This window comes from Thunnus thynnus, chromosome 7 (genome assembly GCF_963924715.1).
Source record: "Thunnus thynnus chromosome 7, fThuThy2.1, whole genome shotgun sequence".
NCBI classification, from domain to species: domain Eukaryota; kingdom Metazoa; phylum Chordata; class Actinopteri; order Scombriformes; family Scombridae; genus Thunnus; species Thunnus thynnus.
This window is the reverse complement of record NC_089523.1, coordinates 2,152,804-2,179,815: the sequence shown is the minus strand read 5'-3', so window position 1 is coordinate 2,179,815 and position 27,012 is coordinate 2,152,804. Positions and strand designations below refer to the sequence as shown.

The window sequence follows — 27,012 nt, the reverse complement described above, 5'->3', positions numbered from 1 at the left end:
AATAAATAGTTTGCCTGTGTCCAGACTTTTGAATCCGCCCACTCCACCAAGTCGAGTTGACTGATTCTGTTGGTCTGGCATCATAACGTGAAACAGTGGTTTCTGTGTCAAAAAAGCAATCGCATCCAATGAGCACCACGGGGGCACTAACAATTAACTTGCCTGTTTCTTGCCTCAAATGTTTTCAGAAACATATTTTAGTGTACTGTTTAGCTGTAACATGAAAAAGTTTGTGACCCGACCATGTTGAAAACAGTCGTGTTGAAAACGGACAAGCCAAAAACCCTTGACAAAAGTGTCCTGTCTGAACCTGCTGTTCCCTTCAGCTCTACAAAGTGTTTTAGTCTCTTTTGGCTCTTTGGTTCTTCTTTGGCTCTCTCTCATCAGGAGGTAGCTCTGATAAACCCACTGTATACTACATGCTCAGCACCAAACAGACACAGTCAGCAACTAGCCAGTCAACATACTGGAGCATTCAGCAGCTAAAGAGTCATATATTTCTCAGGAGTTGGTGGAGACCAACTGCGGAAAGTTTTCACTGATCACTGTTGATCAGTGAAAACGTTTGTATTTTTTTTCTCTTATTCAATTCTTATGAACAAAAGGAAAAAAGAGCAAACATTTGCGAATAATGTAAGAACCAGTGTCTTTGTTAGACTGGATATTCCACACAACTTGCTTTCTACAGTTTTCATTTGGATTCTTTTTTCAGTGTAAAATTGGAATTGATATTTAAATGAACATTTTAACTGCTGTTCTTAATATTTGATTTAACATATAGTGTACTCATGGATTTCAGAACTTAATTCTGAAGATCCACATGGTCACACCATCTGTATGTAAAATACTGAACTACATCTTCTGATCCTATTTAGCTTTCATGGGTAAATGTAACAAGGTATGTTATCAGAGATTTACTTTTGCTTTTGACTTATATTATGTAGATTTTTACATTAGAAATGCTACTGCTGCTGAAATGGTAAAAGCTCAGCAGAGTTATCAGTACATGTACTTCAGTAGGATGTATTACTGTTTCGTCTGCTGCCCCAGAGCTTCTAAACCAACACCAGCCCAGACTGGCCATAAGCCCACTCTCTACAGCTGCTGTGAGAAAATGTTGGCCTCCACTGTATCTAATCAGGCCTCGTGGCCACAGCGTAGATCACAGGGGAAGAGCAATAATTTGAGATGTTTAATGGTCCCCTGTAGCTAGCAGATGTAAATTGAATTTATTTATTTTGCGGTCGCATTGTGATATGGCTTTGATGTGAAATGGCTCTGCTCGGATCAAACTTGATCTGTAATCTTGTTTGCTCCCTCAGAGCATTTATTTCTACTGACCATTGGCCTCGCATTACCGTAAGGAGCTGACAAACTCTGGAGATTAATGCGTCTCGTAGCTCTGTTTACGGGCTTCACTTGGAGCAGCTGGGATTTCTGTGCTACAGAGTTTGTGAGGAAGACACCAGGCTTTCCCTTAATGTTTCATGCTTCGTTCATGGTACACAGTACATATGCTGATTGTTTGGAAAGGTCAACGTAGTCACAAAGGCAGATGTTGCATCATAAACATGTTTCACACATTCTTTTATCTAAAGGCAGATATTTATATTCACAGCAATCCAATTTAAGGTTGATACACTGATAGCATAATTATATTTATATCTTTTATGTAGAATATTTTTATATCTTTAACAGTTCTTTTCAATTAGAATATTTTTTTTATTCATCTTTATTGTAAGATTATCTTTAGTATCATCCCAGAGGGAAATTGGTTTGTAGTGTGTGCACAAAATTGAACATACACAATAGAAGAAACATACACACAAAGAAGAAATTAAGAAAAACATACACACTAAGAAAGAAAGAGAAGCAATTGGTAGCAATCCAAAACATAGTCCACATAAGGCATACATCCTTTAAAATACACAAAACTACCACACAGCACAAAGATTCCCCCAAATTGACTGTTATCAGCCATTTTAATAGGTGTTGTCATCACACATCTGTCTCAAATATACGGGCAAGCCAATGTTGGTGGAGCCCAGTAGGCGAAGAAGGTCTGTTATCAGGCATGTGCTATCATATGACTGTCAAGTTTCTTTCTGCGAAAAAATGGCTGACATTCCTTTTATTCTCAGTGGAAAGTGCAATATTTTAAGAAGGTTTCTGCATCAAAATGCGTTTTGATAACATTTCTAGTGAGAAATGTGCATTTTATTTTCATAATCATTCAGTGAATGTATACGATGTTTAGTTTGTCAGTTATTATCATATTATATATATAATATTAAGATTTTTTTTTTATTAAGTCTTTCTGCATTGCTTTGGTGGTTGCTATGGACGTTGCTACCGCTGAAACCACGTAGCTGAACTGTTATGTTATTTGTGTTATTTTATGTAATAGTTTGACGATGTTCTTTCAATAAAAAACGTAGATTTTATAGTGCCCCAGGGATGAATTGAATCTTAAATCCAGAATTTGAAGCTTTGCGACTGGCTGATTTCTTGAGGCAATGCAGTTTGGGACTTGTTGACTTAGGCTTTCTCCAAGCATTTTCAAGTGTTTTTTTATGTACACAGTCCCCTAGACTTTTTCAAGGAACCTGAATTATTTCAATGCAATTTATTACATTCCTGAGGGGGGTAAACAAACATGTGGAGGATGTAATTACAAAAAAGATCCTCAATCACTCTTTGAAGGGTTACATAACTCCCACCAACAGTGAACACAACTGGAAACAACTAATTTCAGTATGATGTATGTGTCAGCTGTAGTAGATTGTTGATATATTTAGCAAAGATACATTTTTTATAACCATTATTACATCCCTACTCTGGAAACCGGAAGAACTACATGTATGCCAGCTGATTTGGACACTCCGTAACAAGTTCTATGGTGTGTCTCGAATGGGAATTGTAGTTTTTACATACATTGATATATTCCCCATAATTAGAAGTTGGCAGTATTCAACTGAACATAAGGGAGTTTTAGGGGGTGGAAAACACATTGGTGTAATCAGATTTTAAAAATCTAATCGTTAAATGGGTGAAAATTGTTTTTTTCCCATATTTGACAGCGCCCCCAGTTGGTGCCCAACGGTGACCATACCCACAAAAACAGCTGGTCCTATGTCTGTAGTCCTTCCTGTTGCTGAATGATAAGCCTTTAAACATGCACCACGTTCAAACTTCAGAGGTCAGTATTTCAAAGCAGGAGCTGTGTATCATCTTCAGACTGACGTGATGTTACTCTCCAGGTTAAGAGCTTTCCAATGATGTATTTGGTTGAGTCCTATGACAAAGTTTTAATTTTCACATTTCATGGACATGACTTTGCCCAGGCATAGCTTCACAGAACCCTTTGAAAGTTCATTAGGGTACATATTTTATTTTATTATTTGTTCATTTATTTTTCTGTTTTTGTGGAAATAGTGACAAAAATCCTTCAAGGTAAAATTGATTGACTTGGCCTACTTTTAACCTTAGTTTCATGATGAATATGCAAGATCTTATAGTTTTAGCCCTAACACCTTTCACCTTTTAGCTAACAATTTAATGAATTTTATACTGTGAGACCCTTCCAGTGCCTTCCAACGATGTATTTGGTTTAGCTCTACGACAAAGTTTTAATTTTCTCATTTCATGGACCCAAGCCATCCCAGGTCTAGTTTCAGAAAACACTGTAGGCTTTGTATATAAAATATAGCTTTTTGTTCATTTGTTTTTTTCTTTTTTAGTGACCAAAATGAGTCACCTTCAGAGATGACAATACTGCTGACAATCCGAGCATTACTACAGGTTTGGAGGAAGGCCTGATCGTCAAATACCGACACATGCATAGGCTACTATTTACACAACCCTGGAGATTTTTTGTATGTTTATGATTCCTGGTTTTGGGATTTTATGTCAGCATGACATACAGTAACCCATTCAATTAGCATCTGTTTTATTAGCCAATGCAAGCATATAAAGAATGTGTCATAGTGTTTGCTCCCAAAAAAGGCAACACAGAAGAATAAAAATAGACAAAAGTAAGGTAATAATAACAATAATAATAGTAATAATAATAATAATAATAAACAAAGTAATATTAAAATTAAATTGAAATTTTAAAATCTATGCAATGCACAATCTCACATCCAGTTTGATGAAATATATGAAAGTGACAAGTGCAAGAATTAAATGCGGGATGTGAAATGTAAAGATTACTGTCTTCATCCTGTTTATATGGCCATGGTACAGGATTTGATGCACACACACACACACACACCTAGAGCTGGATTTTCTGTTGAGAAATCTGATGGTATCTCCCATAGATGTTTTTCTTTCTCACCTCACCATGAAAGTGAACAGATGATTATCTTGACACTTTCTGTATAAAGGCTGGAAGTCTTGCTTTTAAATTTTAAAACAAAGGTGATGGAAGTATGACTGAACTGATAAATGTGCACTTAACAATCTGCTCGTTGGAGTGCTTTATTGAATGACTTGACTGAATATTAATTGAGGAAGACTTTATGTTTTAGGAAAGATGATTTCATATTAAATATCCTGAGCCACATATTCTTGAAAATATAAAATTAAATGAGCAACTTCAAATTTTACAATCACAGGCTATAAAACGCCTTTTTTAACAGAGATGGTGGCGTTTGGACTCAATGCTCTTCCTTAGCATTCCGCTATCAAAAACTGACAAAAAAACTTTATTTCTCAGAATCAAAGAAAAAATAATTAAAACTGATGGCCTTAACATTAACCTATCATATTGTTGAGTTATCAAGGACACTTGTGTTTTTGTGTTGAGAAATGTTTAAGATACTGTTAAAAGAAAACATTTACATGGTGACAGTAAAGAAAATATTTCCAGGCTGTGGATACTCCAGTCCGCCCACTGACTGATGCTCACAGTGTCTTATAGCTTTTCTCCAAAATTTAAGTATACGTTTTTTGCTGGTATTAGCTCATAGGAGACAAAGGACCCTATTTTATTGATCTAAAGCACACGGTCTGAAGCGCATGGCACAAGTGCATTTAAGGTGTGTCAAAATCCACTTTTGCTATTTTAACGGTGGAAAAATGGTCGACGTGCCAGGCACATGGTTCAAAGGGATTGTCCATAGTCTCCTAATTAATCATGGGTGTGTTTTGGGCATAACATGTAACAAACCAAACAGAGTGTCATTTCCCATTCCCTTTAAAAGCACGTGCTTGCACCTTGGCAGATTGCTGTTGGCACTGATTGCTGATGGCGCATTTGCCAAGTAGTAAGAAGGAACACTTCTCTGCCGAGGAAACGTATCTGCTCGTGCACAAAGTGAAAGTGCACGATCCATAACAAGCACACTGGTCCCTGTTACTCCTGAACCCTCCTGTGATCAGCCCCAGACCACCAGTTTAAGGTCCCGTTCATTAATTTGTTGCGAATGTATTTTTGTTTGGTTTTTTAAAAGGTTTATTTTTTAATTACTTTACTCTTTAAAATCGTTTTGCTCAGTCATGGAGTAACAGGTCAAATCAGCAGGGTTTTAATTGCTGAAAGCATGGAAACTTGATCACTGTACTCTCAAAAATGTTAAAGAATATTTGTTAAATATTATTCAGAAATTAAATCATTAATTTTAATCATGTAAAGAATCATCAACACAGTTATCAGGACTTGATCAGCTCTCCAAGGTGCTGATCCTGCTGCTGGCAGCAGCTAGAAGCTGTCCAGATTTATTTCCTTCTTTAATTGAATCATTGTTTTCACCTAATTTATTTCCTCATATGTTCCTCATTTCCTCATGTATTGATGCAGCAGGAAAGTTGATACTGTCGATAATTAGACAATTTTATCCGTCATTACTGCAATTAGTTAATTCTGATAAATATTATGACTACGCATTATGACATATCTTTTTTAAAATATGATGATGTACACAATAATAATCGTTCACGTTGTAATCCTTTTATTTGTAATATTTTGCATGTCTGTGCACTGCTGCACATCCGTGTGTGTAACAAGCAGATTGTACGCGCATTGTGCACCCACATATGTCACATATGGCGCATATTACTGTCTTGATAATGTGCCCTTAAAATAACGGTGAAATACTGCACCATTGATTTAAGACCAGGATTTTGTTGGTCAATGGCGCAATCTGTCTCTGCTGCCTCAAGATAGCAATGCGCCTGACCACACCTCATTTTAAGACTGCGCTCTGATGGGCACAAGTGCATTTGCTATTTAAACAACATGGGCACTGGACAGGAAAATGACAACTGCGTCAGTCTTAAACTAGTAAAGACACTTGTGTCGCGCTTGGTGCCGCTTTGCGCCAGGCATAAGATAGGGCCCAAAGCAGTGAATTTACCAAATGCCTCCGATATAAATAATGCAGAGAGGACTAGTACAAGCAGAAACGGCCACAGTGAGATGTTTTATGAAGAGCTGCAGACAACCAGCACACTTCCAACAGGTAAACTACTTATTTTACTTTGCTGTGCTGTGTAATGGCGTCGTGGCTGGGCGTAACTACTCCTGGAGGGGAGCACCGAACTTGCGCACTGTGCACGTAGCAGATGTCCATATAAAAAAATCCGTCACAAACTGACGTCAGCTTGGGCTGAAAGTAGAAAAAACCATTGGAAACTTAGCGTTCAGAGCAGTCTGAAGCCAGGGCTCTCTGCTAACAGGGATTACTGCTACAGTAATATACGTTTACCTCGTTATTTGACACGTCGGCCACTTTTAACATGAACATAAAATGAAAATAAGGAAAGCATAATACTTCCCCTTTAAGTACTAAGAGGGGAACAGAGACCAGCCAGGGAAAATAATGCCTAAGAAGACAAACAAGCTCACAGTGAATCCTCGTCACCACTCTCTGAAGACGTCTGAGGTGTCGTTTTTAAAGCCAAGACATCATTTTATAAAGGTAAGTTAGGTGTCCTTCATTTCTCTTTCTATCGCTCTGTGCTTGATTTTCATTCTTGGTTCTTTCTTACTCAGTGAGCTGTGAGCCTGGAAGCTTGGATGCCGACCTTCTGCCAATTATAACAGAGGACATTTGAAGGCATTACAAATTGTGTATCCTGCAATCTGTTTATTTGTGCTTTTATATTTTTTTAAACAGTAGTTTGCAAAGCAGTTGCTGCTTAGACTCATGGCTAAATTTTGCTGGCAGCTCAGTATATTATAATTAACAGATATACGCTCACCCCCTTTGGAAGGGCATGAACCTTAAGAATTAATTTTTCAAGCACAAACTTGACTCTACTTGACATATTTGAAAGCCTTTGATAGATGTTCAGTTCCATAAAGCTGTCACTTGTCTCATCATCTGTTGTGCTAGATGTGAAGGGTTATGTGTTTTTAAATGTAAAACTGAACTGATCTCATTACTGGACCATTAAGATTGAAGACACATTGTTAGAGTATATGTCTGCAATTTATAGTTGTTTTTATTAATATCAATGAGAAGAAAACTTTTTACAGTAAGAAACTGTTCATATAGATTACAATAGCAACACAATAGCAAAATGCCATATATTACTGCAAGCCTAGCTACAGTATCAAACTGTGAACCTCACCATCTACAGCAGAATACTGTAATAATTTTTACAGCAATTAACTGTTAAAGTAAATTACGGTAATGATGCTGTAAAAAAACAGCAAAAGGCTGGCAACTATAGCTGCCAGTAGTTTACTGTAATTTTACAGGGAAATTTGTTACAGTTTGTCAGTTCACAAAAGTCAGCAAAGTTGAGTACAGTTCCAGGGACTATGATATACCTGCCATCCTTATAAGCTATAGTGGACTTATGTTTGAATGGAATACCTTTACGAATTAGAATTGCAGTGCCCCTGGTTTTGGAGGGAAAATTGAAGTGTCCGATTCACCTACACCTCAGCCTGTTGTGTGAGTCATTCTTGAGGTGAGTCTGCCATAAGAATATTATGTCTGTGTTAAGGGATTTTAAGTGGGCTAGTAATTTGCCCCTTTTTATTGGTTCATTTGCACCCTTGATATTCCAACTACAAAAGGTAAGTCCTTTGCCCCTGAGAACTGGTTGTCGGGACAGATGTGTGATGATAACAACTATTTATTAGGCTGATAACAGTCAAATTGGGCGAAAGATTCAACGTGAGAGAGGACACATTGCATCCCAGAAATAAATACAATACAATACTTTCCACTGTGCAGCACAACCTATAATACCGCTGTGAATATTAGAAAATTGTATTTTTAATATTTATGATCATCATCTTCTATTTTCTTATACTTTCCATTTTTTGATCGTACCACAACACCTAGGCAAATCCCTTGTATGTGCAATAAACTGGTTTCTGATTCTGATATTCACTCTTATTTCAAATTTTCCCATTTAATTTTTTAAATTCATGCTGCACAGAGAATGAACATTTTCCATTTTAGACCATCCCAAAGAATTATATTCATATTGGACAATTCTGCAGTGTATGATTTACATCCCATTCCAATATTCAGTGCCAATGTTTTGTGACCTTAATCATTGTTTAAAGAGAAAATCTTGTGTTTGCTGACCTCCAGTGGTTGGACTTCTCACCTTGCTGCAGTGATGTACAGGTGTACTCAAAGTCCAATGACATCATTGTTACATCTGGTTACAGGTGGAACAGAGCAAACTTGTGACCACACCCATCAGAGGTGAAACAGACTTTCAGCTTTCAACCAGTGACAACAGTGACACACTGCTTTCCAGTCTAGTCTGTAGCTAATGGTATGCAGATATTAAAAGTCTAAACTTTAAATTTGACCTTGTGATCAAAAAGGGAAAAAGGGAGTGGCCTTGAAAACATCATCCAGACCACCAAAACAGTGCAGTGTTTAACAGTGACTGGTTATTCACAGTGCAGTGCATAACCAGCTCTTTACAGTGGCGTATGGCAGGTTTAACTACCTTTACAGTCTGTTTTACATACTGTTTAGTATAATCTTCTTAAATCACAGTGGAGTGATTTCTCTGCTCTGACATCTAATATATTCATATTAATAATGATAAAGCAACTAGATGTATTCAAGGAGGATCTGCCATGATATCAAAGGTGATTTTAAACAAAAACATGTACTCCTCAAACACTAGTTTAACTGTGTCTCGGATTCTTTCTGCAATGTCCTAATTTCACAGAGATCCACAGGGAGAGCAGTCTGACGGCAGAGAAAAACAAAGAGAAAGATCAGGAAGACCTACAGTATCTGCTCTGAGGAGAATCCTTTGGGGCTGCACCCCCTCTTCTCTCCATCCTCAAGAGGCCATCAGCTATGATAAATAGCCAGCAGGAAAGAAGGGATGAAGGCGCAGAAACACCCACATAGAGATCATACATAAAGCAGAGGGCCACAGATGATGCAGGACGAGCTGAACAGAAAAGAACCAGGGAAGAAACAAATTGCTGGCAGAGCGTCTAATCTGTGTTGTAGTGAAAGCTCCCCCCTCTGCCTGAGAGTCAATGAGCCGACAAGGGGGCTTCCAACATACAGCTCAACCCCCACACCCACCCTCCACCTCTTCAAACCATTTTATTTATGCTTTATTGCAACAGCCTCAGCTCAGTGGGGGCCTGTGGCTGCAGAACATGGACATGTTGTTATAGCAGGATCACCCCGCCATTTCTCTTTCAATTAGCCTAATATGGTAGGGTGCAGCTAAAGGTCTCGTCCACTGACGGCTCTACAGGCCAATGGAAGGACATAAGAGGTGACAGGGACCATGAAGAAACTCATGAGCTGAGCCACCATGTAGCTGATGCTAACATCATTACTATAGCACACCATTGTGAGTTCTGCACATCTGTACTGTTCCTGCAGTGGCTATTTGCTGACATGAGTATTTTGTCCTAACATTCAACATGTTTCTGTTTTGGTCCTAATGGCTTGAAAAAGGCTATTAAACTGACTAAATCTGTCAGTCCAATACTTTGGTCCACAGAAAGATATTTGACATAATGGCCAGATATGACGTAAATAAAATAAAGGACAGGTTAAAAAAGGGGGTTGCTGGAATTACCTTTACTCTATGTATTCACATGGTAAATTCAGTATATTGAGCATTTCCACAGAGAGCCATATACTCACCACTGTGCTGCTCTCCCTTTCATATAACACAAACACTGTTTGTACACCAATTGCTTCTACTTTGCTGTTTTTTTAGATCACTGTGAAGCTGCTGTTAATAAAACTCAACACTTCATGCACATTTTTAAAGCCAACCAGGAAAGAGAGGGGTTTTGCCTTTTGACCAGCTAGAAAGGTTTTAATGTGAAACATCTGTGCAGTAAGCAGAGATGCTGGAAGGCAATCAGAGTTGGGACTGCTGAGAGAAACTCACTCTATAATCACGTCATGCAAAAAGGTTTTTGCATTAATTTGAATGGCCAAGCTCATGTATTATCTCTATAGATTATATATAGAGGTTTTTAATTCTAATCCCATAAATTAAGGTCCCCAGCGCTCTGATAATACATCCATTTCAGATGAGTATATGACGCTACTACTATCTACTGAACACATATTCAACCCACACTGGACACATTCATAAGATGTCAGACCTATCGCAGGTACAGTACTAAGCACTGAGTGTTGAATTTTATTGACTGTAGAAAAACTATAGAAAAAAGAGCAAAATAGGAGCAGTTTGTGAATGAAAATATTTGTGTTAAAAAGAGAAACTCAGAGCAGCAGACTGGTCAGTATGGCATGACTCTGTTGTACTTTCTTAATCAAGCCAATTGGTAGACATGGAAAGAGTGTTGAGTTTGTATTAGCAGTAAATTAAAAAGTCAGAGAACAGAGAGAAGTCTCACTAAAATATGATGCAATATCCTGACAAAACAGATGAAATACTCAATGACCTTTTCTCTTGAGCCAACCTCAGGACGTTGTCAGCATATTAATCAATTCATTCAACAACTTAATTTCATGAGCAGCCATTTACAGATGATGCCCATATATAGTAAAAATAGATTTTTGGGTTACTGCAAGTTGAATATTAGTATGTTCCTGCATGGGACTGTACATTTGGGGAGGTTGGAATGGAGATGGAATGTAAATTTGTACAAATGGGTATTGAAACTCATTTATAGTTGCTGACTGAGAAGAAAATGTGTCTGTTAGGGAGAGGGGTAGAGACAGAGAGAGAGGGAGATTAGACAACTTTGGCCCTTACGCCCAACATTTCATTAACAACTATATTACAATAAAACCACTTCAATACGGCAGGATAAAATACTGCAGCAAATTAAAAGCTGCTACTAAAGTCACTTCATAGAACTTCTCTCTTCAGAACCACCACAGGACAAAAGCAGAACTGTATCATTTTACACATGAGCAGTTGCCTTCTGCTTGAATTTGTGATATTGTGGAATTTTTTTTTTCTCACAGCAGTTCTGGTATAGTGCGTTATGTTATTTGCAAATATGCTTATTACTTAACTACTACTTAAGTACTGTAAGATAAGAAAGAAGTTAAAGCAGGAAAACCTTAAAACTGGCTTTGCCCATCTGTGTAGTATTTTGGTGACTAGCGCAAACATGTGAGAGGTTCATTCACATGAAGCAATACAAAACGAGTTGTTGCATTTTGGTTGGAATTTGGCCCTAGAAGTTGTGCTGTTCTGTCTCAGAACTACATCTGTTTCTATTTTAGTGATTTTATTAACAAGAGCAAACTAAATACTTGCTACAAACATGCTGCAATAACAGATTAATACTTAAAATATAAATAAGTTATTTCAATTAAACACTCTCCAACCAAAATCGACACAGAAAATGTTTAATGTGGTTAAAGTCAGTGAATCAGTCTCCATTGATCTATAAATTAATGTGGGTGATTCTTACAGTATCTGCTGTCCACATCTGCTTTATACTGTATGAAAAGCTCCTCCTTCAGTACATTAAAACCCTAACATATGAGGACAACAGCACATGTTAATGTAAATCTGCAGCATCCAGACATTTGTTTGTTGAGCTGTTGTTATCATGTTTAACTGTGATTGGCACAGCTGTTTCAGAGCTATGAGAGCAGTCATGTGACTGGCTGAGAGAGTATTTAATAATCACCACACCCGCTCTATGTTCCCCTTCATCCAGCCCTTTTGCACTTTGCGCTGCTGCACATACATACATGAACCAAAACAACAGGTGCACATGGAGACGCCCATACTGTTCATGTGCCCAAGACCTACCACACTCAACTTGTTGTGGCGCTTGTGTGGAAAAAAATAGGGCCCTGCCCTATATCTGTTAAACATCAACCTGTTAACATTATCATTTTGAGTGTGATAGTATAGTAAGCATTTTGCTCAAACACAGCTGCTATTTCACATCTAGCAGAGAACATTTTTGTGTTCTCCATTGCCTCCCTGCAGCAGTGCATTCAGACAGACTACAGCTCAGCTGTGACTGTGCTCCTTCACACCCTCAGTGTTGCTGTTACATTAAAAACATGCTGCGGCGTAAGATTTTGCAGCCCCGTAATCTTGATTAGTTAAAGGAGGATTGTATAATATCTTCTGTGGCTTTGGAGGAACCTTGTTATCGGAGACAATATACATCTGAGCTTGAGGGATACAATCTTATATTAGAAAGTCTGTGTTACAAACTGGAGGCGTGGCTGGGCGTGAAAGTTCATCCTTGACCTTGGAAGAAGTAGTTAGACAAAGCAAATTCAAGGTCCAATTACTACTTCTTTCTGGAGCTTTCAACCATATCACAGGACCTTCATCAGCAAATACAGCTTACTCAATTACCATGAAGATGGATCCACTTATGTACAAAGGATTGCATGTAAATAGATCCATCTCCATTACATCTGGGCAAACTTGATAAAGTGAAAGACCTGGAAAAAGTAAGCGGACAATGAGTAGGGATTATTTTATCAAACTGTTCCTGTTTAACTTGGAATCCAGAAAAGAAAATCTGCTGATGAAGACCATGTGATACAGTTGAAAGCTCCAGAAATAGCTAGTAAGTGGTTCTTGAGTTGGGATGGTTTAATTATACTGGAGGTGTGGCGATTGACAAAGACAAACATAGGTTTAATAAGAGTTGCATTATGGGAAACATAGGATCCAGTTTTTTGAGCTCAATCCATACTAGGGACTAAAATTCAGCATATCTCAGCCTCTGCTGCTTCAGTTTTGAGTAGCCTTTGGTCTTATGTATACAGTAATATAAGTTCATATTGTATTTTGCTTTTTATTTCTGTTTGGAGTAATTGTCACAGAATCTGTGTGTCATATCTGGTACACATTTGTGTTAATCTGTATGCTTACAGCATTCAAATGTTAATTTTCCTCATAATTCAGAATGAAAGTACAGTCAAAGTATAAGGTGCTATTGCAGTCATTGCCCCAGTTACCACTCCCAGTGTTTTAAATAAGGTTGTACACCTTCAGTTTACTATCCTGCATCATGACAGCCTTGCAGATGTTCTATATTTATAGCACCGTGAAATTTCCTTTCGCCAACAGAGACAAATGGTCTATTAGCAGTCTTGCATTTTACATGGACTGACGAAAAATAGATACATCTTCCTCCGTGCCTGGACATCAATAAAGAAACTGACAGAGGGGATTCATTTACGCCTCACTCATCAGAGCTCATTGAGAATAATTGGGCGTGACAGGCTTGTACAGGACAGGACACTGTGGGTGGGAAATATCCTTCAGTGATGAGATTCAATTTCACACAATGTCATAACCTCTGCCGTGTCGGATGGGGCTGGGCTTTGAAATGTGGAGTCTGTATGGAGTGATGGCTTTCTGTACAGTCAGTTCCGGACTGCAAAAAGCTGCACACAGTTTAAGTATTACAAGACCCATCTGGAACACATGGGCATGAGATATGAAATTAGATCCCAAGGCAGGAGACCTACATTCATACATACAATTTGCAATTGATGGCTTGAATGAAAAATTGTCATCATTTAAAGAGAACAAGGAAATATTGATATATTTCCTTGATCCATTCTTCTGAGAAATTTTGGTGTCATGACAGCTTATCTGAGTCAGTGTTAGAATGGAGGACAATGAGACACAATAACAGAAGGATTAACAGATATAAATGCCAAAATAATCTGATTACACTGTGTAAAAAATAAAGTATGAAAGTCCTGTGATGTGAGCTGAACCATTTAGGCAAAGCAATTTAAAGTGTGACACCTCTAACTCACTGTTTAGACATGATTCACACTCCTAGTAACTCCACTGTTTGTTTAGGAAAAAGTCAAAATCACACCTTTGACTTCTACAGTGGAAATAATTATGATTGTGCTAAATTTCAAGTTTAAATGCTAGTCAGTTTCTATGGAAATCACACAGCACATTTCATTGTTCCTTTAATGCAGCAGGTGCTAAAACAGAGAGCCCATAAATAACAGCTGCTTCATGACTGCGGTCACCTCTTGTCTTACTGTTCTCCACCAATTAATTAAAAAGATCAAAAAGAGTTCCATCTCAAAATGAGACACCATGACACCACTACGTTTGCATAATGGCTACTGTGATGAAACGTAAAAGTTGTGATATGCACCTTTTTCCACTTTGAAATAATATTTTCAGAGTTTGCCTGCCTGTATATTCAGGTGTAAATCCAAATGATTCCCTAAAATGGGCTTTTTGAAATTGATGTTTGGGTTAATATCTGTCTTTTTTAAATCGTCTTTTTTTTAAAAAAAAAAAAACTATTGTGCAGTCAACTTTAATGTCTGTCTGTGTCTGATATCACCAGTCTCTACTTACAAATAAGAATGATGAAGGTGTAAGCTCTCCCACCCTAACAAGAACAACCAAATGAACAGGAAAGTGAGACATGCAGTATGTTAATGAAACACAGTCTAAACACACCCAAACAGTCCTGAGAAGAGCTCTAATCAAGCAACATAAGTGGAAACACCCTAACCCTAACCCTAACCCTACCTGCTCAGCACCAAACTGCACAAAGACACAATCAGAGACTAACTGGTGAACATACTGGAGCATTTAACAACTAAAGAGCCAGATATTTCCCTCAGGAACTGGTGGAAACTAAAATAGAGCTAAAAGAGAGTGATCATTGGACTTACATTCATTATGTGGACAAAAACACAACTCCAAATGAATGCTCATGTTTCTCAGTGTCTGCTAATGTGTAAAGAAATGTTTGCTAACATGTTCACCAGAACAACATTACAAGTCATCATAACTCAGATGTCATGAGGACACAATTTTTGCCCTTCTGTTCCTGCCATCTGCTTCTGGCCTTCCCTCTCCCCCACCCCATGGTCTAGTTATGGAACTTTCCTCTCCCTGTCTCCAATCACTTGCACACCTGCTCCTCATTACTCCATTAGACATTACCTGTTAATCTGTTGTTTCTCTGCAACCTCTGTTTGGACTTGATGCCTCTGTATCACCATCATTAGTAAAGTTCCTATAAATGAACCCTGTCTTGGCTGTGAGTCTGCATTTGGATCCTCTTCCTTGTATCCTTGCACCTCATGACAGATGTTGTCTTTATGGATTTTTTTTGCGGCAGAAAAAGTTGCAAAAAACGTTTGCTGATAATACAATACTTCATTTATCATTATGAATTTATCATTTTTGGGTGGGCATAAAGTAAACATTGAAACATCCACAAGGTTGTGAACATCAAAGCACATCTGGACTAGATCATCTGTTATGGTTCTGTCCCAGTCAGGCTCTATGTCCCACCACCAGTCCACCTGATGCCCTCAGCCTTTTCCCTGTTTAAGACTGGACTGAGGGGGAGAAGAAGTGCATTTAAGGACCACTGGAGATACTGTTGCTTGCTACATTGACTCTCATAGAAACTAAGTGTAAAAGTGAACTGAAACTCTCAGCAACAGTTGTCTTTCTTTCTTGCCTTAATATGCAGACCACTCCACTTGACAGATTTATTGGTTCATGTTTATGTCAACAGCAATTTATGTTTCTAGTCTTCATGGTAAATGTTCCTATGTTGGCAATGCAATGCTGAAGTTTATTTGCTTTGTTTGCTCAGTATTAAGTTATATTTATGTAATTCTGAGACAGTTTGATTTATGACGGTTTATATATTAAGAGTAATATATCAATTTTTCAGCATCTTTTTGATTTACAAATGTTGTACTTTGTCTATGTTTCTAAGGTGGAAAAATTATATTTTCAAGCGGCAAAATATATGAAAGAACAGTCCATCGCACCATACATGTTGTAGATACAAGACAAGTTGGTCAAGAAGAAAGTTATGAGAAACATAATCTATGAGAGACATTAAATTGCAAAATGAAAGTTGAGGACAGAATTTTTAAAAGTCATACAAAAACTTAAGTTGTCTTCCCTCTGCAGCTGAACGCTATGTAATTTGTCACTGAAGAGATCACCCCATGTCTTTGTTATGCTTCACAGACTCAATTGAATGCCCAACCTATTTGTGTATGCTGTTATTCATGCTAATTTCTGATATGGCAGTCATTTAATGCAGTGAGAAAAAAATCTATTCGACTTCCCCCATAAATTAATTAATGGAAAAATCCTGTTGCAATTACATCTTCATAATAACCAAAAGAATATTAGTTACATGCCCATTTTATATTAATTTGTCAGCATGTCAGTGGTTTATAATTATCTAAGGAACAGAATGAGCCGGCCCATCCACCACTCAACATTTAGCTCGATATCCCAGCACCACTCCTGTGATGCAAGAGTCAAATGGAAGATTACTGAGTGTTTTCCATCAAATGATTAGATGAAGCATGAAGCTTTGAAATTCACTTTACATCATCTACATCGATTGTATTGTATCCTAATTAGGATTGGACTAATCTGGGGTTTTGAAAAGAAGATACTGACACCAGTAACTTTTTATTGAACTCATCACTAGCTTCGTGCCAGCATTTTATATCAAAATATTTAACAAAAGGTGGGAAGCAGAGAGGTGTAGGATGTTTTATTCTTGTCAAAGTGGATCATCCTCTGAAACAGCATTTACACATTCAAAGGACACCGCAGTCTGTCAGATAAATCAGTGGGATCAATGCATGTTTTACATCACTGAATGAAGCCGTAGATATTGTGAAATAGTCCCCCTTGCTACATAGCTCAACATACTGCCATGTTGTTTCTCTTTGTTGACAAGTGGTACAAAGAAAGAAATGACACTTTTTTATTGCCAATCAACAACCATCAGAGTGAAGTGGTGAAGCCAGTGTCGAAATCCTGTAGTTAAGCTCCTCTAATGGCCACTAGATGGCGACTCCAAGAAAGTCAAACTATGTGGAAGTCAACTAGGCAATCCTCCAAATTCTTTCTTTATTGAAATACAAGGTTGGAACATTTTTTGCCATAATATATTCATGTCTCAAAAGTTAATTTCACTATTTCCTATTTGTATCTTGGACATTCTCTCAAAAATATTGATATTAGGTAGATATTAAAATGAGGCTGTGTACATTTTTCTTAGTGAAAGGTACACAACCTCATGTATCAGACAGATATGGTTCCCTTTGGACCTCCATTTGTTGCATTTGTTCAGTGAGGTGTCTTCTTAGTATTAATGTTATTGTAGTGTCGCCACCCCATATAAAAGGCAGAAGATGTTATTTGGCAGTGGAAACTTTTAAATGGATGTTAAATGTACGTGGAAAAAAGGTGATGTTTATGAACAAAAATACTAATGAAACAGAAGAAAAAAATGAACCTCAAGAAATTCAACTACTAACTTAAGCCAAAGTGAACAAAAGAAAAACAAAACAGAAATGCCCCCTGCAAGTCAAAAATTCCAGTCATATTTCAGATCACATTCCGGTTCGAACATGTACAGATGTATTTGAGAAGTTGACATTTCGAGTAAAGAACGAGAAAACGAAGTGAAATCCTACTAATATAGTTTGTTTCATGGTTTGTTGACATAGCCTCCCAATCAGAGCAGAGTGGGCTCATCAGGAGGCGGGACTTAAACAGACAGGTGCGAAAAAGGCCTGTTTTTAGACAGAGGCTGAACTGAGGAGCTGCATAAAGGGTCAGTATAAGATAAATAGGGAATTTTCTTGAACTGTAAATCGTGCCAGTAGAGCCCCAGAATATAAATATGCACCTTGAAATGTGCAGAATGTCCCATTTAACAATGGAACTGTAAGGGAGGTCATGTTGAACACTGCACACTAGTGTTGAGAAAAGCTAACACTGGTTAGTGTTGGGGAGTGTTAAATTTTAACTACACAAAAAGTCAATAATGACTCTCATACAGTGTCAAAATACCAACACTAACTCTGTGGTGTGAACCATTACAGACACTTTGAAACTGCTGATATTGACTCTGATAGTGTTAATTTATATTTGCTGTGGTTTCGCTGTGTATTATTGTCAGTCCCCACTCCCTGCTGTGCTGATTTTGGTGTTTCCTTGTAAGGAGTGATGAGGTCAGAGCCTAGATGCCAAATATCAAGGCTGTACATATTCTATATTCACATAACAATCCATTCAGCATGACTTGTGTGACTGAATTAGGTTTCCTGATGCATATTGTAGTTTCCTTTCAAATAGTCTGAATATTAAAACTCTTTGAAACTCTGGCATACTTTTAATATTTGCAGTTGCACTGACCCACTGGTCAGACTACATGCTGAGCTGTACAAATTAAAGCTCCCACACCTTGAGCTAGAATTTTCCATACATATACCCCACATAAATGCTTCATTTTGAGCCTCACATTTCAAATCCCTGCAGAACTAGCTGTCTCTCCCTGACTTTTTGTCTGGAATACTGAAAAAAAAGAATGGTGATCAATACATTGAATGTTTTTTGGATTGCAAAATTGCTTGAGCAGTGAAGGAGCGTGTGTGCTGGCTGAGATAGGATTCATCACATTGAGTTTCTGTTGCCACTTATTGTTCCCAGGCAGAGAAAGGAAAGTGCTGGCCAGGCAGCAGTGGGGGAGAATGACAGGCAGGTGCCATGGATATGTGATTGTATTCAAGGTTGATCGCACTCAGAACATGCTCACAGCAGTTTGCCATGTGCCATTTCTGACATGCATACACACAATCATTCTTTTGTAAATTCCAACCACATCCCCTGTCAATATTCTTATCAGCCTATATGGAGGCAGGCTGCGTTATATATCTCACTGTCTGATTCAGTGTGTGAGGCTATACAATATGTGACCCAGAGATGTCATTGTTACCATGTCATTCCTATTCCTATTCCCAGAGATCATTTTACCAGCCAAAATCAACACATCCTCATAATGAAACGACCACATCGGTTGATGGTACCTACACTCCAGAACGACCCACAGGAGCATTTCCAGAATGAGCCATAGGAGTGTTTTCTAATATGCCGCCTCTATCGGCAGTAATCATAAAAAATAATGATGTTTTATGGTGTGACAACGCCGTGTTTAAGGTCTGGTTAGGTTGAGGCACAAAAACCACTTGGTTAGGATTAGGGAAAGATCATGAAATGAAAGAGCACCTTTTAGTGAAAACTAACTTCGATTTGAAACTTAGCAAAGAAGTAAATTCTCCAGGCCTAGAGGGGAAACATCTGTCTGTTTATGGTAAAGTTACAATAATTAATTCCTTGATAGTTTCACAATTTACTTATTGTCTTTTGTCTTTGCCTTCTCCTGATGTTACCTTTTTTTTTAAAGCGTATGAAAGAAAATCTTTAGATTCATTTGGAATGATAAACCTGAAAAAATTAATTTGTATAATACATGTGAAATGGTGGTTTAGGTTTAATATGTCTTTCAGCGCTTGATCATAGTTTGAAAGCTTCATGGTGACAAAGTGTAACATATATGTATAATAACCCTAATTGGTTTTCATCCAAGTTATTTCTGTCTCTAAGTGGTTAATTTGTGGGAAAATTTTATCCTTTTTTTTCAATAATCCCAGCCTTCCATGAAAAATATGTTAACCTTTTTTTCTAATATCTCCCCATTTTTTTTATAAAGTCAATGTCCTTATTGTTTCAATTCAACAAGTCTCTTCCACCAAAAAATTCAGTAGAGGCGAGACAACAGTTGCTGCAGCTAAATGAAAGTATTTGTATGGACCTGTATGCTGACCTCTATTTTTATTTCATCACAGATTTTCTAGCCTATGACTGTTCAGTTTCGATATATGGGGAAATATGTACAAGGCATTGATATATGCAGCTATTGTCCACAATCCCTTCATTATGGAGAACTATGATCAAGAAGTCTCAGGATAATTTAGGTGTTTGTTGCTCTTGCATTAGAAATTATAAATGGTTGGTGAAATATAAAACCAAGTCTGATATGTATAATTTCTGCATGTCCTTCATGAGAACATAAATTCTCATCCATATCACTTTCAAACATATTGGAAAAATGTGTTTGATACTCCTCTTCCTTGGTTAAAAATGTTTAGGTGTATTTACTGGTCATCTTGCGCTACTTATTTATGGGCTTTCCAGTTAAAATTTTTATATAAGGTATTACTGACAAGAAAAATGCCTAAGATATGGAAAACAATGAGGACAATATCTGTAGATGTTGTGGTGATGAGAAGGAGGATATTATGCATTTATTTTGGTATTGTCCAGTCGTAGCATCCTTTTGGCAGCAGGTGGCCAATTGGTTATCTGAACAAGCAACCCTTTTACCTTTATCCCTTCTCAATATTATTTGGGGGTGTCAAGATGATCAAAACACATTATTAAACACTGATGTGTTGCTTGGCAAAGCTTATATATTTTATACTCCAAAAAAGCTGGTTTTGAGCTCCTTTATATTTTTTCTCAAACATTACTATTTGCAGAAAGGGATGATTATGAAAGGTAGAGCAAAAAGCTCATGCATAAATAAATAAGATATCCTGACAATTTCAAAAACTTGGGATACAGAGCTATGATTATTCTAGGATATCATAACTTAATATTATCTGGCTTTTTCATTTAGTTTGCGCTAAAGAAATGATAATGAAATATTTAATTTGAATTGCTGTAGAAGTGGTTTGTTTTTGTACTACAATTACATATCGTACTTGACATGTATGTACATGTATGTATTTATGTATGTATGTTTGTATAGGTGTATATGTGATATGTCTGTTGTAATTTGTATAGTTATGTTTGTGTTCTTGATGTACATTATATATGTTATTTCTTTTGTGTAAGTACTGTATTTGTACTTTATGTTTATGTAAACAAAAAAAACAAAAAAATTAATTTAAAAAAAAAGATTATGGTTTGGGTTAAAATGACCACTTGAAACATGGCCTGGGTTAAAGTTACTTCCTTAAAGTTACGCAACCTTCATTGTCATGGCAACAGTAAACACCACGACAATCAAACTGTCCTGACTCGCGCTTAGAAATGGGAAGCGAACAGCAGTCTCCTGCAGCTAAGTCCACTTTTTGCCATCTATCTATCTAGCCATCCACCCAGCCCATCTCCCCCTAATATGAAAATTTCTCACCTTATAGTGACGTCATCTGAACTGTATCACTTCCCTGGGTCATAATTATTATGTGTAAACGTAACTATGGGTTGCTTTTGCCGGCTGATTTTCAATCAATATTGTTGATTTTTCTTCTATTTCTGGCCAAAAAGGTTGTAATGTGTATGTATTGCTACATGACATACATAACATGAAGGATCCAAAGACTTTATATATCTGATCTGATGTACTGAAATGTTGTCTTGAAAAAACGCAGCTGTGGTTGCCCCATTTACATTCATATCAGTGTTAGATGCAATTAAATTAATTTATTAATGGCTAATGTACTATCATATAGGGGACAGCCATGTGTCATCATGATTAATGATGTAAAATCATCATCAACAGGTAACTTTTCAATACATCTTATCACTGAATAAGTTGCTAAACATTTTAATTACAAGCATGTTAAAACACAAACACACATTTTTTGATGGGCCATGGATTCTACTGACACAAGTATCAATTCTCAAGACAATACCTGTATTTTTGATACTTTAGGTATTAGTTATTCATTAATTGCTAAACCCTTTGATCACACACGGATGACTGACAGGGATGGACGAGTGAACAGTTTTGCCATCATGGGTATCAACATTTTGCAGCTTGACGCATGTTCACAAACAATGTTTCTTCATTATGTTAATAGGAAACATAATCTGAGCAGCATTAAGTTCCTTTTAAAACATATTTTTGCTGTTGTAAATTAGAATATGAGAATATAAATGTAATTTCTAGGAGACAGGGTTGTTGCAAGAGCACAATATCACTTGTGTATGACCTTACATGTTGAAAGCTGATTTTTCAATGTTACTTTTATGTGATACAGTGAATGAGTGCTAATTCCAGTGTCATTTCAGCTCTGTTAGTACAAGTGACACACCCCGTAGCAGTTACTTTCACAAAAAAGCTTACTGACATACTTACACTTAGGAACGCAGGTTATATATGTGAAACAGATGCCTTTACAGATTTTTAATATCTTGATAGAGTGTGTCAAGTCATTTGCTGAGATGATTTGAGCAGTTGGATTCTCTGTATATTAAAGAGTACGGTCTTGACCTGCTCTATGTGAAAAGTGCCTTGAGATGACTTCTGTTGTGATATGGCGCTATATAAATAAAAATTGATTGATTGATTGATTGACTCTCTCTGTACAGCCCAGTATAGGCAGTATAGGTCGAAAATTCAGTCAGCAAAAACAACCTATAGTTATGTTTGAGTGACAGACGCCATCTAGCAGCTGTAGTAATTATGACCAGTAGAATGTGAGACAGCTCACATGACATCAATATAAGGTAATGAATTGTAATTGGAGGTGGTGGTTTGGGTGGATGGCTAGATAGAGAGATGGCAAAAATTGGACTTAGCTGCAGAAGACTACAGTTTGCTTCCCGTTTCCAACCGCAAGTGTCATGTTTCCAACCGCAAATCGGGACAGTTTTTTTTAAAAACTGTAACTATGATTGTCGTACTATTGCCATGACAATAAAAGTTGCCTAACTTTAAGGAAGTGGTAACTTTAATCTACATGTTTCAAGTGATCATTTTAACCCAAACTATGATCTTTCCCTAACCCTAACCAAATGGATGTTGAGCCTAAACCTAGCCAGACCTTAACCACAGCATTGTCGCATCATAAAACATCATTATTTTTTAACTGTGATTGTAACGGTTTTAGAAAACCTTTATCTGTTTAGATAACAGATAAAGGCAGCATAATAGAAAACACTCCTATAGATCTTTCTGGAGTGCATGGTACAATCGATCTACAGTATGTGGTGGTTTAATTATGAGGATGTGTTGGTCTGGAGCACTTCTGGGTTGCACTTACACTTGGTTTTTTGGATATCATAGAACTACATTATCCAACCAGGAAGTGGTTAATTAGCGTGTGAGGAAGGTCATTTCTGATCATTTATTCATCTATTTAAGAATTTACTAAAGCTGTCACGAGGATACACTATAAGAACCAGTTACAAGTACTCTTTACAATTGGATCATCAAAACATTTTTGAGACTTTCCAAAGACCTGCAGATACCAGACTGCACTCCCATATGTCTCTATCAATTCAACAGGGTTGGGAATTGTTTTATGGGCCATATGTGGTGGAGTTTTTCTTGCTGATCCAGCTTCTAGCAGAGCCAAGCAGAGAATAGATTGTCTCAGAGGAGAAGAGAGAATTTAATAAACCAATATGTGAAAGAGAGAGAGAGAGAGAGAGAGAGAGAGAGAGAGAGGACTACCTGTACTCGAGGGTGAGAGGGATTGAGTTGTTTTGTCTTGATTCTCAGTTTTAAAAATCAATCCCCCTGCAAACACACACATTCATACAAGGACAAGAAAAACAGTAAAAAAGAGCATAAACATACCTGTATCTACTAGTGTTCTACCAACCAACACATCAATACATTTGCTGACATTGACCTTTTATTAAAGATGTGGCCGCTGTCAGCTGTCAGCAAAATGGCCGGGCCTTTATTTACCTCAACTGCAGAGAGATACAGGTTGTTACTGGAAACAGACTTTTACCAGAAACAGGCCTTTTTGTTTCAAAATAATGTCAATTGGAGCATATTTGGGTAAGACGGCAGATGTGGTCATGGTCTTCTCAAATGGAAATACTTACAATTTGTTTCCAAAGTCCTGAAAAATGTCCTTATCAAACGTTAGTTGGATAATTGGAAGTGTACAAACTGAACACTCTCTATTTTACCTATAATAATTACTTTCTAGGAAACTTTTAGGAAGATATTAGAAATGTATAAAACTGATAAAAAATGTAAAAGCATTACCTTACTCTTGCCACATTTACTAGCTTTCATTGGATACTATTACACTAGTGTCCCTTCATTGATCAATAAAGTTTAAACACATCTTTTCATTAGGCGTGACCTTCTATCATACATTACTTTACACCATAATGTTGTGACACAGATGATGCTGCTAGCATTCTTTTTAGTACCTGGACAGTAGTGTATACTGAGCCTTTGGTAGAAAGCAGATTCCATTTCAGACAGCTCTGGCTCACATCCTTGTTGGCACAGACACACAGACAACTATCAAAACTTTATCTAGTTCTTTTCCCATTTGGCCAGCAGTGGTAAGAAACAGAGCACAGATTGCTTTTAAGCAGCAGGTAATGATGTTGATGCCACTATTTAACAGGGGAGAGGTTTGCACATGCCATCTGCGCTTTGGAGGGCAATCAATGGAAACAAGGATAAATGAAGAGATATCAAGGAGTGGAATCTCAACACAGATTTTCAGGGGATGAAACCTGACCAGCAAGACCAGAGCTGACCCTGCCTGCTGGGGCTGTTAAAACACCATCACACATTTACGAAACCCTTCATGGATTTTCAGTCTGAAAAAACAAAGACAGCTGCAGAAAATGACTTTCCAATCCCTCCTCTGTCATTAGCAGTCTGCAGGATAAAGTCTGTCAGAAACTCATGTCTCACCTGGACATCTCCTGTGCAATAATGGATAAGTAAAGCAGTTACAAAGATCATTTAGATCATTTATTAGCTAGCTCATGTGGCTGATTGATAGCGCAAGTCATTTTGTTGCTGACAGCGACAACACATTATGTTAACAAGTGATAACGCACACTCAGCTACATCGCCTGCCAGAAATTAAAGATAGGTAGACTTTACATGCTTGATCTCACATGAGATGAATCGAGTCTATTCCCAGAACAGTAAAGAAATTCAGTCTAAAGGAAACACTTAAGTGGCTTGTATTAAATATCATTCAGTACATTCTGTAAAACCTGGATATCTCTGTATGAATTCAGTCGTTCAGAAAGTATTCAGTGTTGACATGTATATAGTAAACTGGGAAGGTTTGGGACAATGTTCTCAAGGCCTCATATATGTGGCTTCACATGGTGTTGGATATTGTGTGTAAATGACATCAAAAAGTGCAGTAGATTCACCTTTAGATGCAGTTTAATGGGACATCCACTAGTGATGTTTCCAGAAGAGCGTGGAAGAGCATGGACTTTCTTCTTTCTTTCTTATGTATATTGTGTGTAAATGCATTGTCTATGCAGTGGGCAGTTGTTAATGCGAAGCACTGGGGCGCTGGCCCCATTCCTATTACTCAGACAACATGTTAAACATAAATTAATAATATATTACGAAATAACTATGAAATAAAAAATGTTTATCTTTACTGTCTTGTAGTCATGCCAGCATTTATTGAAAAATTGTTTTCAAATTGTATTTGGTTAATTTAGTGTTAATACATACACTTCCTGTGTAAGGGTTGCCAGCCAAATGAGTGTGTCTGTAGGTCCTTCAACCTTTGGCAAGCAGGTGACCTGCAGCTGCTCTCTAATTGGTTGCTTCAGATTTTCCACAGGATACAGCTCTATGCACCCCGGACACTCCCATTTTTATTGGTAGCCTATAGACACACAGGTTTCTGCAACGTCACCAGTGAGGTATGCAGATTTTCAGTTTTTCAGAGTGCTAACGTTACAAATGTTACAATGGTCTATCCTATACAGAAGTCAAACAGCAGGAATTATATGCTAACATTAGTTTTTTAATGATAATGTTACTTTATTGTATTCCTGCTAATGTTATTTTATTGTTTTCACTATTTATCAGAGCAGTTTTAATGTGAACTATTAGTATTGTTGCTGTGGTGGGTGAACTTATGACCAGACCTATGTTTAAGGTATCTCCATATATATATTAATGGCCTCCTGCCAACTAATCAAATGTATTTTTGCAAGGTCATCCTATACTGTAATATACTGCTTTTTGTAACTCTACCACAGAAACTACTACAAACCTACAACCACACCTTACAAGTTTCACATTACAGCACATCATTTTCAGTAATTCTAGAATTCTAGAAAATGTCAAAGCAGCAACAACGTAGAAGTAGAAGCTTTAATTTCCTGTCGGTTATTTCCCAAAAGTCTAGTTCAACAGTAATCTGTTTCAGCAGCATTCAGGTGTGTTTTTCTTTCATCCAGATTTACCTTGGTATCGCAGCAGGACTGATCCAGCCTGAGACCTCTGGCTGTGGAAGCGGATGGAGATCTGGTTGCTGTGGCTTCGCACTACCAACCCCCTCATCAGAATAGACTCATTGGCCAGCATGGCGTTCTCCCCATGTCCCACATCTTCGAACACCACCTTGTCTCCCTCAGATAAATTCACATTCATCACCTGGCCAGGGACAGAACACGGAGTGGGGATTAGTGCTGTTTGATATATTATGAAATAATACAATTTTTTGCATCACATAAAGAACTAAAGGGTTATCCAGAAAAAAAGACACCAAAGAAAGAAAGACATGTATGCTAAGTAGAAAGCTGGTCAAAAAACAAAGCCTCTCTGTGCCTGTCACATCCATATATATGTAAATTAAATGTAGATTTCACTATTTACATAATATATATTTGCAGTCACGGCCATTCACATGAAAATTGCACCCAACTCACCAACACTTTGCAACAGCAGTTCCCCACATTATTCGAGATAATTTCAGAAGAGGCATAAAGGCTTCATGCAGAGTTTAT

At 37.4% G+C, this 27,012-nt stretch overlaps 1 protein-coding gene across 5 annotated transcripts in view; it reads right to left on the bottom strand.

The window, feature by feature from the left end:
- The window catches only part of sez6b (seizure related 6 homolog b), a 276,079-nt gene that overhangs the window by 64,926 nt on the left and 184,141 nt on the right, over window positions 1–27,012 (bottom strand). For all 5 annotated transcript variants that reach the window (XM_067593808.1, XM_067593809.1, XM_067593810.1 and 2 more), the window contains one exon: window positions 26,470–26,659. In XM_067593808.1, the coding sequence (XP_067449909.1) occupies window positions 26,470–26,659 (190 nt within the window). The remainder of the gene's footprint in view (window positions 1–26,469; window positions 26,660–27,012) is intronic.